The sequence below is a fragment of the Empidonax traillii genome, unplaced genomic scaffold (assembly GCF_003031625.1).
Source record: "Empidonax traillii isolate 1590-97213 ecotype Southwest subspecies unplaced genomic scaffold, ASM303162v1 scaffold22:size5013007, whole genome shotgun sequence".
NCBI classification, from domain to species: domain Eukaryota; kingdom Metazoa; phylum Chordata; class Aves; order Passeriformes; family Tyrannidae; genus Empidonax; species Empidonax traillii.
This window is the reverse complement of record NW_020955215.1, coordinates 1444126-1458542: the sequence shown is the minus strand read 5'-3', so window position 1 is coordinate 1458542 and position 14417 is coordinate 1444126. Positions and strand designations below refer to the sequence as shown.

Sequence of the window (14417 nt, the reverse complement as noted above, 5' to 3'; positions counted from 1 at the left end):
AGTAGCATTGTTGCAGAGACATAGTTTCCCTCCGTGCTAGGGTTTAACCTGCATGTTGTCTTCCTTTGCCTTTTAAATCTGGAGCACTGCCCTAGGTGGGGATGGGTATAAGAGGGGTCTCGCCCTCATGTTCTGCCAAAAAAGCCCCTAACAGATGAACTAACCCGCTTGTGCTCAAGGGCATCGGAGGTGGCCGGGATTTAGCGAACGATTTGATTCATTCTCTTGTAGACACTTTGAAGTCAAGTTGCTCTTCTCACAAAAGCCATTGCTTAGAGCAAATCTGAGTGTTTATATGGCTTTGAGAGCTTCAGGATGTTTGAATGAAGTTCCTGCCTGTCTTCTGACCCTCTTCCACACACGGAAGTGTGGGGAGGTGATATAATCCGCCTGTGCCTGCATCCTGCCCTACATACCATATGTTGTATTCGTCCTGAAGGGCCTGTCGTCCCTGAGCAGTGCAAAAGGATGGGATTTGTACACTGAAGAGTGTGACCTGGGAGAAATTTAGATGTGGAGAGATGAAAAAGTGTGCTGGTTTTAGTAGGTTTTGTTTTTATGAGGCCAGGTTTGAGCAGGAGGAAGGAGGGCTTGGCTATGTGAGAGTTATTTGGGGTGTTCCTGCCCCACAGAATGCTGTCAGGGAGCTGTCTTGGGCCCCTTGTGCACTCAGCTGAGCAAAGTTGAATCGGCTTGCTTGACACAGTGTTTACAAAGTAGGACAGGCTTAATTTAAATACATATTCATTAAAAATAATAAAATCTATAGTGTAGTCTGAATTGTGCACAGCAGACCTTAAGAAACCTGCAGCCAGCCTTTTTTTTGCAGAAGAGGACCTGATTGCATGAGGAAACAGAAAAACTAGTTGCAGAGGGTAATTAAGCTGAAAAGCAGGAGGGGGTGGGGAGAAACTGTTTCTTTCTAGTTCTCCTTCTGTTAAGCTGTTGGTCCTGGTGAGTCCAGCAGTTACGATTAGGACGTGACGTCACTCACAGATACCCCCGTGCTGCACGCCAAGCATGCTTTGTTACCCACCTCATCCAAAGCTCATTAATATGATGATCTTAAATCCATCGTTAGGCCAGAAGGAGAGACTGTGATCAGTGTTTGCCAGCATGGGGAGTCTGCAGCCCTTCCAGGGTTCTGGGCCTGTAAAAGTTCCCAACTCAGTCCCTTCTCAAACTGCCTTAAAAAACCCCACATTTATTTTTCTTAAAAAACACCTGTGATACAATTGATAAAATACATGGCTGTGGCTTACTTGGCTCAGAGCTGACATCCGTTTGTGAGTGCAGGGAGGAAGCAGTGGCAGTGGCACTCCTGTGAGCTGCTCTCGGGGCTGTGCAGACGCTCAGGCGAAGGCAGCAGTGCCGGCTGCCGTGGGCGAGCACTCGGAGCCACTGAATCACATCTCAGTCCTGCAAAACCCATTAACTGCAGGATTTACTGCTGCAGGTAGTTGCATTAGTGTCAGCAGGAATAGATGCATGAGGGCTCTTCTGGGCATTGAGAACTCACGAGCTGGCAGGAGATGGACTGGATCTTGCAGACGCGTGTGCTCTGCTGGAGGAAGCCCAGGGACTCGCTGCCTTTCTCGTGGTGGGATTGTTTTGCTGCTCTCAGGCCTCTTGTGAATTGCTATCTCCCCTCCCCAGCACAAGCTGATGGGGACACTGGCTCCCTGATAAGGCTTTCCCCTTCACAGGGTGGGGACAGGCTGCCCACAGCCCCCAGCACCATGGAAAAGGGGTTTGTTCACTTAAACTTGCCTTCAAACTGCTCCCGAGAGATCCTGCTGAGCCCCGGGCCACGGCGAGTCAGAAGCATGTCTTTTCTCTTGTTCTCCTTTCTTCTCTAAGATACGCTTAAAAAGCTGGATTTGGGTTATCTGATCTGTTGTGGTGGTATTAGTGCTGTACATGCTACGGGCTAGAAATGTTGTTTTGAAATTTGGGTAATAAAAGACTAATTGTTGGATGTTGTGCAGCTGCCTTAGAAGCCTGGCTGTCACAGCAACGGAGGCACAAGAGTGTCCCTGTCACTTGCAGACCACTCTGCTCCTCACCCCAACCTCCACTGCTCTGGTTTTGCATGGGTTGGCTCAAGAGACTCAGGTTCAGCTCTTGTCTGTTTGATTCGTGAGGGAGTAGGTTTAGATTTAGATGTACAGAAGAAATTCTTCCCTGTGAGGGTGGTGAGGCCCTGGCACAGGTTGCCCAGAGAAGCTGTGGCTGCCCCATGCCTGGAAGTGTCCAAGGCCAGGTTGGACAGAGCTCTGAGAAACCTTATCTGGTGGGAGGTTTCTCTGCCCATAGCAGGGGGTAGGACCTTTAAGGTCCCTTCCAACCCAAACCATTCTCTGATTCTATGATTTAACTTGTAATTCCTGGAAAGGGTGTCACAGAGAGATGTTAATCTGCTGAGTTAACTTTAAAAAAAAAAAAAAAAAAAAAAAAAAAAAAAAAAAAAAAAAAAAAAAAAGAGGAAGGAAAAAAAAAAGAGGAGGAGGGGGAAGTTCAAGCAGGTTGGCCACAAAAAAACCCCAAAACATCCAAAAACCCCAAACCCAATGTTATGTCAAATCATGGTCTTGTCCTTTAGAATAGTTGAAGGGTTTTCTTAAAATATTTTAGCTGGGGAGGGAAGAGGAATGGGAAGGCACTGCTACTTTACTTAGAGAGCAGTGGCCCAACAGCATTAAACCTGGTTGAACTTTAAGCTCGATGTTCAGTTTAAACTCACAGAAATGTGTGATGCTCCATCCCTGCTGAAGTCCTGTGCACTGCCAGGCCATGGCTGTATTGGTGTGGCAGGGGAGAGGGATAGCTCTCCATGGCCTAAATATTTTGATAATTACTTCAATGCCACAGCCTAAAACTTGGCAGTGCTGATGATAGTGGGAGCTGTGGGCAACTGCATGGAGGAGGAAGCTTAGATGAAGGCTTTGAGCCTTTCACCCTCAAGCACGTGGCAATTGTTTTTCCTTAGAAAAATCCCTACCCAGCACGTGTAATGTTTTTTTAAATTTTTTTTTCTTGAGTGTCCAGTTTCCTTGGAAATAAAGGTTCTTTTTCTCATCCATGGGATGCTGTCTGTAAGCCTTGGGTTATAAGCCTCATAAGCCTTCCCCTCATAAGCCTCAGGTCAAGGACCCCTCCACTGCCATAGCCTGTGGTTGTGGGTCCCCAAGGGCTTTGCCTACCTGTGGTGGGTGGCTGTGCTGCCCTCCCATCCACCAGGACTGCCAGCCTGGCTCAGCCTGAAGCCAGAGTGCAAAGAAGAAAAGCAAAGGCACTTAGAATAATATTCTTTAAAATAATGAATTATTTTAAATTAGGCAGTGGGGAGTGGTGGCATGTGTGGGTGTGCCAGGGGTGAGTGCTGCCCTGGCACAGGGCTCAGGTCCTGGCTCAGTGCTGGGCCTCAGCATTGCTGCTGGAGCTGCTTTGCTCCCACTGAAGAGAGAAGAAGTGGCCTTTAGGAGTCATGTCGGTATGTGCCACCTCCAGGATGTGGGGTTGGAAGGGGCAATGTGTCCCTTGTGAAGAGCAGAGAGATGGCATGAGTGCTGCTGGAGTTGAATTCACTGACTTCTGTCTCCTGGCTGTAGCAAAGCACCTCAGTGCCACCCCCAGAATACCTGCCCTTCAAAACAGGATGCTCTTCCCGTACAACACATGGAAACCTTCCTGTGCAATTCCCTGACACCTACCCATCCTCGTGCCCCTGTGGTTCATGTCTTTATTTGCTCAACCATAATGTCTGTGTGGTATTTGGGTAGGTGGCAGAGGCAGGGCAGGGAGCTGTGCCCCAGCAGAGCCAGCTGCTCTTGGTGCACCTCTGCAGTTACATCTGTTGGCATCGTGGCTGCTCCTGCCCTTTATTTCTCTCATCACAGCTCCGGGCAAGTGCAGGCGGCTGCTGGGCCACCCTGGCAGCCCTGTGCTGTGGAGATAGTGAGGGGCTGATCAGTTTTTAATTCTTGTACCAGGGCCTTGTTTAGCTGATGCTTTTCTAGAGCCATGTGAAACAGCTGACAGACAGACAGACAGACAGACAGACATGAATACTGCCGCTGCCTGGCTAAGCTCCATTTCCTGATTCTCAGGCATAGCAGCCATCCAGCCACTCCTGCATTAGCCTTCTGTGGACCCAATTTGTTTCAGGAAGTTGCTAGGAAACTTAGAAGTGCTTGAATTCTGCTTCCCCCTTTCCCCCTCCTCGGTTTTTTTGTTTGTTCCATGTTATGGCATTGGCTGAATGAAGACCAGCCCAGGGGTGCTACTCTTGGAGCACCACACTCTTCCAGGGGACCAGTGATTTGAGGGATGTTTTAGACCTATGTAGGCTGAAGATGTTGGATCTGTGGGGATCCTTCCTCTCTTCAAACCTGGCTTGTTTATTTTCACACGTCTCACTCGCACCAGGACCTGCTCGGTTTCTGTAGGTGGTTTATAGCAAGGCATAGCAGCCAGAAAGCCTCTTCCTGTGCCTCTGGGTCTGTGGCTCTTTGGGTGCAAGGTCTGAAGTATCACATGGAGCTTCTCTGCCCCTTGCCTAACGTCCTGCTGTGTGGGCTTGTTATCTCTCCCCTACTTCTGCTGGGCTGTTGCTGAACTTTTAAGGCAAGAAAAAATATATGTGCTGTTCTTTTGTCACACTTTTTTTGGCAGGTCTACATAGAAAACAAGTCCTCCACCATAGCTTGAGCTCTCTGATGATGTTGCTTTCCTCACCTCTGGCTTGTAAAACCAAAGGAAGGCATTTCTGCTTTTTTAATTTATTTTTTTTTTAACTAACGGTTCTTGGCGTGTTGCACAAGCCACTTCCCCTTCCCCTGGCAGAAGTGTTGCCACAGCTGCCAGAGCAGCAGTGCTGGTCCAGCCCAGTGCAGTCAGAGCCCTGCCTGACCCAGTGCCCATGGGGGCTGTGGGACCAGGGCTGTGCCAGCCTCACTGCTGCACCCCTGCCCATTTGTCATCAGCTGCTCCTCTGGATGGTTCCAAGGCCTGAATTCGGCATTTCAAACAAGTTGGCTTCATTTATGGTGACAAACTGAAGTGGCTCTAGGAGTCTTGGGCATGGAACCCACAGAATGGTTTGGGTTGGAAGGGATCTTAAAGATCATCATTTCAATCTCTCTGACATATGCAGGGACATCTTCCACTAGACCAGGTTGCTGCAAACCCCATCCAACCTGGCCTTGAACACTTCCAAGGATGGGGCAGCCACATCTTCTCTGGGCAACCTGTGCCAGGGTCTCACCACCCTCACAGTAAGGAATTTCTTCCTAATATCTAATCTAAACCTACTCTCTGTCAGTTTGAAGCCATTCCCTCTTGTTCTGTCCCTACAGTTCCTGATGCAGAGTGCCTCTCCAGCTTCCCTGTAGCCCCTTCAGATACTGGAAGGGGCTGTGGGGTCTCCACTCAACCTTCTCTTCTCCAGGCTGAGCAGCCCCAACTTTCTCAACCTGTCTCCACAGGGGAGGCATCTTCATTCCAGCTCCCATTGGTTATTTGACAACAGCACTGACTCAAGCCTGTCTATTGTGTGTTTGTTTATTGACGCAGAGCTCAGGCAAAGTTCATCAGAAGGCAATTGATCATTATGTAATCCCTGAGAAAGACGTAAGGGAGCAGTTGCTTGCTTACAAAGACACAACAGGAATACAGTGCACTGGGGTGGGGCAGTCACAGCTATCAACCCCAAGTACAGCATCCACTGAAAGCACCAGGCTCTTCACTCCTTGTTTTCTCACTCAGGGATATCTGCAACATCAGCTCTCCTGGCATGGAGACAGGGCTTCAAGGATGGGAAGAATAGCTCATGCCAAAAATATGGTGCCATGATATGGCAGACCAAGGATCATCTCTTGGCTTGGGAAGATAGTGGGTGCAAACAAGTCTAGATGAAGCAATCAGGGTGCTCTCCTGGTGGTAGTTCTCCTTTTTCTGCTAGTGAGAGTTCACAGAGGGTTTTCCTCTGCCTCACCTAGAAACTGGCCGTACTGAACAATCCAGCCTTCCGGTAATGTGTTCTTTAAAGGCTTAAAATAGTTCCTGTGTTTGTCACAATCTAGATTTCACAATAGCTGCCAGGGTGAGTCACAGGCAAAGGCCAAACAGCCGCTTCTGTCACCTGAACAGCCACCTCTTACCCCTTACATTCGTAAACTGCACTGTGGTTTCTTTATGCCTCTGCCTTCTGGCAGTAATCCTACTCATCCCCTATTCCCTGGTATTCCCAGTGTGTTTGGTAGTAGCGTGTCCAGTGCCTGTCTTGTTCCAGAGGACTCCAGCAAGATCCTTTGTGCTGTACCCTGCTTAGCTGCTGGCATGGCTTCCTGGAAGTGGTTTACTGGGTAACTTTTATGTGACATGTTTTCTGTTGTGGAATGCACATTCCAGCCCTGTTCCTGCACAGACCTGTCACCGTGGTCCGAGCACTGCGTTGATTTGCACAAAGGCTGGTGGTGGCCAGGAGGGCTTTTAGGGTTTTAAATGACTGTAATGAATCTCACTGTAGTGCAGCAGCACCTCCTGGGCACCATGCTGGCAGCTGTCTGCTCTAATTTTTTTTGGTGCTAATTACCACCCCAAGGACAAATTATCCATGGGATTAAAATACCCAGGAGTGGAGGAACTAAAAGATAGTCTGCTTTAGACTGACCAACTGTAGTAAACTGGCATCAAACAGTTTCTTGGTATCTCACCATCTGGATGATTCTTTTGCTTCTGTCGAAAAATTTCACTGGGAAAAATTGGAAATGCCGTAAATTCCTCAAGGGTTGCGTGTTTGATGGTGTTTTATCTGAGAACAGAAGCTCTCCCCACATCTTTGCCTTCTCTACGTGAACTTTTGCTGAACTGGACACCCTGTGATTGGGCTGGTTTTTGCAGAAACATTTTGCAGCCTGTTTTGCAAACCCCTTACCCCCAGCCCAGCACCCACCCCCCGGACACCTTAGCAAGCCCAGGAGTGGATGAGAGGTGGCTGCTGGGGTGACTCTCCTGAGGTCTGCAGGTGAGAGCAGGTTGGTTCTGACCTCTCAGTAGGAGATGATGCTGTAGGCAGACTGGGACATGCTCTGCTCCTGGGTTTTCTCAGGTGCCTGTTGGGCCCCAGCATCCTGAAAGGGCTGAGCTGGCTGGGACCCTGCCGGTGGGAAGTGTGCGATGGCAGATCTCCAAGGGAAGCCCCACCTCTTCTCACAATATTTACTTCCCCTCCTTGGCCCTCTCCCAACACCCTTAAGTGCAGAGCAAACACAGTGGGGCACTTTTTGCTCCCATTTGGAAGCACTGTGCTTTTTTCCCTGTGCTTGCTCTGCTCAGCATCTCCTCTGCTCTCCCTCCAAGCCCTGCTCTGTGGGTGTCTGATGGCTACTTGGTGAGAAACAAACCTGAGCTAAAGAAACTCCCTAATCTCTTCTGAAGCCAGCGTGAGCTGCTGTCTTGCATTTGGGCAGCGAGTCCAGATGGAAATGGATTTGTCCCCTGTGGTAAGGACACAGCTGTGTTCCTGCCAACTCCTGCAAATGCAGCAAGTCTTCAAAACCCAGCAGAGACTCAGGGGTCCCTCATTTTCCTCCCTTTGTATGGTTTTCCCTGTATTCCCTCCTCCCCTCCCTGGCCTATTCCTTGGTACACTGATACTCTCACCTAAGCTATGTAAAGCTGTTCAGCGGGGCCTGTGGTGTTTATATCAGGAATTAATCCTCCTGTAAGCTCCATGCAGGTTTTCCAAACACACAGATGTAAACTACAGAGCGGTAAGAAAGGTCACAACCGGGGCTTGGCGAGCTCCTCCAGTGATTACATCCACAGTGGGACTTGCTCCCCTGGAGGAGAGATAGCCTGGAGTGGGCGTGATAGAAAAAAATTGGGTGATGAACTGGAATCATGCCACGGGGGCTCTCCTGTGACAGTGGGAGCAGAACAGGTGAGCTGTAGGGATTTCTGCCCCTTTATCTGCTGATTCAATGCACTTCTGGGAATGCTGGGGTGCTCCTGAGTCAACAGCTGCTGTCTCACCCCCTCTCCCGGCATGTGACACATCTCCTGGTGCAGCCCTGAGTGCAGACCGTCTCGCAAACACCCTCTTGGTGATTTGTTGCAAACTTCCAATTGTCCCAACAATTTACACGAATCACATTTGCAAAATGCAAACTTGCCCTGGCAGTTTTGGGAGAAGTCAAGTTTTTGATGGTTTCTCAGTTATTTGGTGAATAAACCAATTAAAATGGAGGGAGAATGCGGGAGAGCATGTGTAGTATTTTTCTTACTGTGCTCTGAAGAGCTCACCAGTATGCCACATTGGGAACACTTGGCCAGTCCTGGGAAATCAAATTCACCCTTCTTGATGCTTTACCTGTGAAAATCTTGAAGTTTCCCTCATTTGTTATAGAGAACTGGCCTGGTGAGGAAGGAGAGCATAGGGATGTTCCGGGGGCGCACAACTGTACTGTGAATTCTACACAATCACAGAATTATTTAGGTTTGAAAAGACCTCCAAGATTATTGAGTCAAACATTTGTCTGATCAGCACCTTATCAACCAGACCAGAGCACTGAATGCCATGTCCAGTCATTCCTTGAACACCTCCAGGGATGGGGACTCCACCACCTCCCTGGGCAGCCCCTTCCAATGTCTGACAACCCTTTCAGTGAAGAAACTCTCCCTGTCCAACCTGAACCTCCCCTGGCACAGTTTGAGGCCATTTCCTTTCATCCTGTCACTGGTTGCCTGGAACATGAGTCAGACCCCCACCTGACTCCACCCTCCTGTCCTAGGGCTGTAAAGAGCAACATCATCTTGGTTAGATTTAGTTGGGACCTCTAGTAATTTGTACTTTCACCTCTGATATTATCAGAGCACCTCTATACTTTAAGGTTTTCTTGCTTCTTTTTTTTTTTTTTCCTCTATTCTACAAACAACAGGACACATCTCCTTTTCTAAAAGTCTCTGTCTCCCCATGATGGGAAGTGGTGTGGGCGTTGGAGACTGGCAGGAGGAAAGAGGATACTTTGGCCCTGACACAGCATCCAGTCACCCTGCGACGCTGTGGGCAGGTTTAGGAAGGAGAGATGCATCTGCAAGTTTCCCTCCTTGTGTTATGGCTGGTGCCAGTCAAGCTGAGCATGAATTGGAGCAGCAGGAGTTGTGCACTTATTGTGTGTTCCTGGCTCTCCTTGCCTTTGTTGGACTGACATTGTTTTTGTTTTTTAGGCTAAAAACAAGGAAACTGGTGCTTTAGCGGCTGCCAAAGTCATTGAAACAAAGAGTGAAGATGAACTGGAGGATTACATGGTGGAGATCGAAATCCTGGCGACCTGTGATCACCGGCACATTGTCAAGCTACTGGGAGCATTTTATTGGGATGGCAAGCTCTGGGTAAGAGGCTCTTGCTGTGTGTGACGTGTACAGCTGCACAGTTTTCACTCTGCTGGGAAGAAATGGCTAATTTACGGTGAAGCACAACCTCTGGAGCAGCTTGAAGCATCAGTGTGAGCTGGAAGTTACTCACAAGCTGTGCTCTAATCACTGTGTGATCACAGCCTGGATTTTCCCCTTGTTCTTTGATGAGTAAACTGTCTTCTAACTAAAGCTGCTTATAAATAGCCAAGGGAGGGTCAAGAGATCTTCACAGTGAAACTGGAGTTGTGGGGTTTTGCACCATTTGGAGTTTGTAAAGGTAGAAAGTGCATCGCTGATCTGTTTCCTGGTAGGAAACAGGGCATCTTTTCCCCTCTCAGTCCCTCTTATAAAACATCAGCTGTAAGAGTAGCTCTTCCAACTGATTTTTTGGATTTGGGCTTTACTTCTGGCTCAGCATCTGTAATGCAGAGGCAGCTGGTAACAAGAGCTCTGTTTCCCATGGCTGTAGAGGCACAGGGACATAAAATGCAATCGAGTGGATTAGTGCAAAGGCTGGAACAGCAGGTTCCTGCAGCTCTTTCCTCTAGCCCAGCAGGTATATATGTTATTTTTTATTTTCCTGCCTACTGTTTTCTTTGAGTCCCTGGCAGCAGAGGAAGGTGAGCGTGAAAGGCACCTTCCTGTGTGCTGCTATAGGAAAGGTGCCCCCTGGAAAAGGGTGAGGGCCTGAACCACTGTATGCTCAAATAACTGTGTGCATGAAGGAGTACATGTGTCAGGATAGTGGAAATCAGGTGAAAATTAGGATTTCCAAACCCATCTCCTGTGCCAGTTCATCTGCTTCTACTTATAACTACAGGCAAGTCAGGAAAGTGTCAAAGGGTACGTTCAGCAGCTCTGTTACTTTTTCCTTCCTCTTTTTAATGTTCCATATAACTTTGTAGCCTCCCTGAGTCATTTTACTAGAGATAAAAAAAGAGATCGATCTCAGCTTTTGGGACTTGCACTTGTGTGAGCTGAGCTATAGGAACTGTTGTTCCCTGGTTGTGGTGCCGAAGGCTGAGCTGGGATAACGCAACACACGTCTAGTTCATTCCTCGGTTAAGCAATGCAGGAGAAGGACTCTTGTTGGGCAATGTGTGTTTAGTCAGCAAGCTCCTTTTGCAATGTCAGCATGTGTTGGTGACCCTTCTTACTTAAAAATCCATGGATAAAGCCCCCAGCTTCTCTGTGACACCCCACCTGGAGGGCTGCAGTGCCAGCGTGGAGCATTTCTGTTCAGTGTCTTCTTGCCTCAAGAGAGCTGGGCACAAGTTGTCCAGTTGGTATTTGGACAGCTGCTTATGGTGATGCTGAGCCCTGGCTGTGTTAAAGAACAAAGTCAATATGTACCCTTCTAAGGAAGTGAAAGGCAAACATCTCTCCTAGGAGGGGACTCAGGATTTGGATGGATTGCAACTGCAGCCGAACTAATCTCGGCAAAATGAAAAAGGCAAACACGCTGAGCTTGGGTAAGACATGAGGCTGGTTTATAGTCCATGCTGTTCTGCTGGTTTCACCTCCCTGCTCTGTGCCTGGTCTGCCTGAATCTTACACATTGGCCTTGTTCGTTCTCTAAAACGTGAACCCCCTCCCCTTTCCCCTTCCACCTCCTCCCTGCAATAGGAAGCTTTGCCTTCCTTCCTGTAGGGAAAATGGATTGCAGAGCTCCTCGGCTCTGCCTTTGTCCAAGAAGTGCTTTGTAATGTCATATGCTTGCCGACCTACTAAAATTAAACAGCCTCTTTGAAACTCCTGGAACAAGAGCCTCCTGTATGCGGCTCTCCCGCGAGGGCAGACATTACAGCCCCGGCCATTGTTCTGGGAGGAGGATCATTCTCTTTATTTAATTATTTGAGTAGCATTTGCATTTCATTGCTCAGGCTGTTTTTATTAATGCTCTAGTGTTTTACTGGCTTGGAGGGAAGTAAATAAGCCAGGCTGTTCTACTTCTGGAAGGCTTTTAGTCGCTACCAGGTTTTCCCCGAAGTCAGAGGCTTCCGCTTCTTGGTCACCAGTGCTGCTGGGGAAAATTTACATCCAAATATAAACACCAGCTTTCATTGTTCTGTCCATATCCCATTCCCATTTCTGCCTGTGCAGTTGTTTAAACCAGCATTTTCCTGGACCGTTTGCATGATGGGTGCATGGACTCCGCTGTGCTCTTGGCTCCAAGTGGCTTCGGGTAGAACCTCTGGGGGTGCCTGTCTAGTCAGCAATTCACTGTGGTTTCCTTGTCCTCGCAGCCCAGCATGGAAAGAGAATGTTCAGAGTGAGGAAGGGACAGGAATGGGAGCACAAAGACAGGCTGGCAAGGGGTGCAGATGTGCCCAGCCTCCTGAATGGCAGTGGCTCTTTGACTCTTGAACAATTTACAGCTTGGTCTGTGCCACAAACAGTCTCAGCTGATGGTGCTGAGAGAGGTTCTTGCTAAGTCGGTCTGACTGTTCTCTGACTCTTGAACTAACAAGGAAAATATGTTAGGAGACCTGGATTTCATGGTGGTTGCTTCTGCAGAAGCTTCCTTGTCCCTCTCAGAAGCTTTAGGTCCCTGTGGCTTCTCTTGCCAGGGCCTGGCTTTGCTCTTCAGTAGCCAGGAGGTGACATAAAATATTTTTGGAGCAAAAGACCTTTCTGTGCAAGGGGAAGTGGCTTATCCTACATCAGGGGCTTTGAAATCCATAGCACTGAAATGAAAGCAAACCCAGCAAATTCCTCTGGTTTTTATACCAGGTAAATCACCTTCAGGTGACTGACATCAAGCTGAAGGAGGGGAACCCACAGTTCTTGCGTGGCACAGAGCAAAGCCCACTGTGAGCCACAGGCAAGGGCTTGGAGGACCCCAGTGAGTCCCCAGGAATATAACGGGTGGAATGGCAGCATCCAGAATGAACCTCCTTGTCACATAAATACACCACAGAGAGGCTGTGACCTCACCAGCAGCTGCTATCCTTGTTCCATTCCCCCTCCATCTTCTTTTCTTTGCTTGTGGCAGAGGCCGAAAAGTCTTGTGCTGGCTGAAAACAGCCCAGGGAGGCTGCAAAACTGCTGTGGTGGGAGCTTTCATGATTTTATTTTATTTTTATTACAAGCCCTGTGGCATTTGATGTTCTTTTGCATAAATACCAGCTGCTGGAAATAGGGGCACCAAATGAAAGCTGAGAATTTCATACTACTAAACAAAAAACAAAAAAAAAAAACAAACCAAAAACAAAAAGGTCTGTTTTGAGTCCTTGTGGCTGGGACACATTTTGAAGTCTCTTTTCCTGAAGTGTGATGTAGGACTTGGAAACATAAAAACAAATCCCCCTCACCCAATATAACACAACTTTAAAAATGGACTTTTGAAAGCTAATTGTGACTGAGGAATGGGACTGAGACCTGGGTTTGTTTGCTTGGAAACAACGGAGTTGATTTTGCACTGATAATTATTAGTACATGGGAAAGAAAAACAACAGCTCTTCTGTCCCTCTTGAGGGCTGCGTGTTTGGGTATTTTTTCCTCTTCCAAAACAACAAAAAAAACCTGAAGCCTCAAAGGAAGGGAGGAACTTTTGATCTCCTGCTTCTGAATACCTCTGTTGTTTCTTTGGAGTGTCTCCTCCTGCAGACAGAGGAGAGATAAGGTGACCAGGGAGGAGAGTCTTGTTTGGTGTGATGAACTTGAACTTTCATGCTGGAAATCTCTGCTCCCAGGGGATGGTGACTGACAACACAGGATGGCAGCTGATCCACAGAGCAGAGCAGGAAACCCAGGATCCTTCCTACAGGAACCTGTTGAGATGCTCCAGCATTGAGTCTTCAGGGTTCTCTGGAAATGAGTTGAAATGCCATTTGGCCCCAGGGATTTAATCGCAGGACTCTGACAGTGGTGGTGCAGCCTTTCTAGCAAAGCACCAGGGAATTTTCTCCCCCTCCCTCCTTTTCTGTAACCCATGGTTGCTATAGCAAATGGATTTCTGAATAAACAGAAGTTTCCTGGAGATCTAAGCAAAAATCGCTGTACTGTGCAGGTAACCCTGCCTCACCAGAGCATTTTGGGGTATGGTAAATTTAATCAGCTTAGATTTTCCTCTCCCTGGCCCGCTGTGTGGGTATGTAACTCATACAGCTGGCAGATAGACACCAGCTTTGTACTAGTCTTTGTATTTGCCTTGAAAGTCTTTTGCATTTTCTGTGGGCAGGCCCTGACCTGTTTAGCCAGGGACTTTTTGGATTGCTCCCCCTTTGATATGGATGTTGACTGGAGATTTGGGCATTCTTGAAAATCCTGTAGCATAAATAAATGTTCATTATCCCATGCACTAGACTGCTGGGCTATGTAAAGCATCTGCAGCTTTTAATTCTCTTTAGTTGGAAATACCTTTTCTTTAAAACAAACAGAAAAGAGAGCTGATAACAGTGTCAGATTCCCTACAGTTTTCCTTAGCAAAGGGGGGTTATTACAACTTGCAGGGATGTCTTGCAGGGCCAACAGCCTAAGCCTGGCTGGATGCCTGCAGGAACCCATTTGCATGAATGCTGGACCAGACCAGGGCTCTCCAGGCTGCTCAGTCCTCTGTCCCCGAGGAATCTGATGGTGATTCCTGTCCCTTTAAAACTGCACTTGGCAGGAGAGCTGCAGTCTAAACTGGCCCTTCCTACTTGGCCTTGTTCTCCTGAAGCTTTGCACAAAACTTCCCCCCAAAGTGCTCGAACAGTTGTTTGCAGCTCATGAGAGTTGAACCGCGCGTTGTGCTGGAGCAGAGACCCAGAAAAACAAAGTGATCCCAAACTTTGTTAAACAGCTCGACAGTGTCCTAGAGGAGCAATCCCTCTCTCTTCCTCCTTCCTCCAGCTGCAGAAATGTAAATCCCTTCCAGATATAGCTGTGCCCTGAGACACCCCGTGCTGGGCTGCCAGCTGGGCCGTGCTCCGGTTCCCGTGAGCTGCTGCAGGATAAGCCCCACTGGGCAAACCAGTGTGGGGGTGGTGTTCGCTGGACTGGTTTCTAAATTC

The 14417-nt window shown here is 48.3% G+C and overlaps 1 protein-coding gene across 2 annotated transcripts in view; it reads left to right on the top strand.

Moving 5' to 3' along the window:
* STK10 (serine/threonine kinase 10) overlaps positions 1 to 14417 on the top strand; it is a 71620-nt gene that overhangs the window by 2088 nt on the left and 55115 nt on the right. For both annotated transcript variants that reach the window (XR_003573209.1, XM_027901379.1), the window contains exon 2: positions 9232 to 9396. Coding sequence is in view for 1 of the 2 variants with exons in the window: in XM_027901379.1 (XP_027757180.1) it covers positions 9232 to 9396 (165 nt within the window). In the remaining variant the exon portion in view is untranslated. The remainder of the gene's footprint in view (positions 1 to 9231; positions 9397 to 14417) is intronic.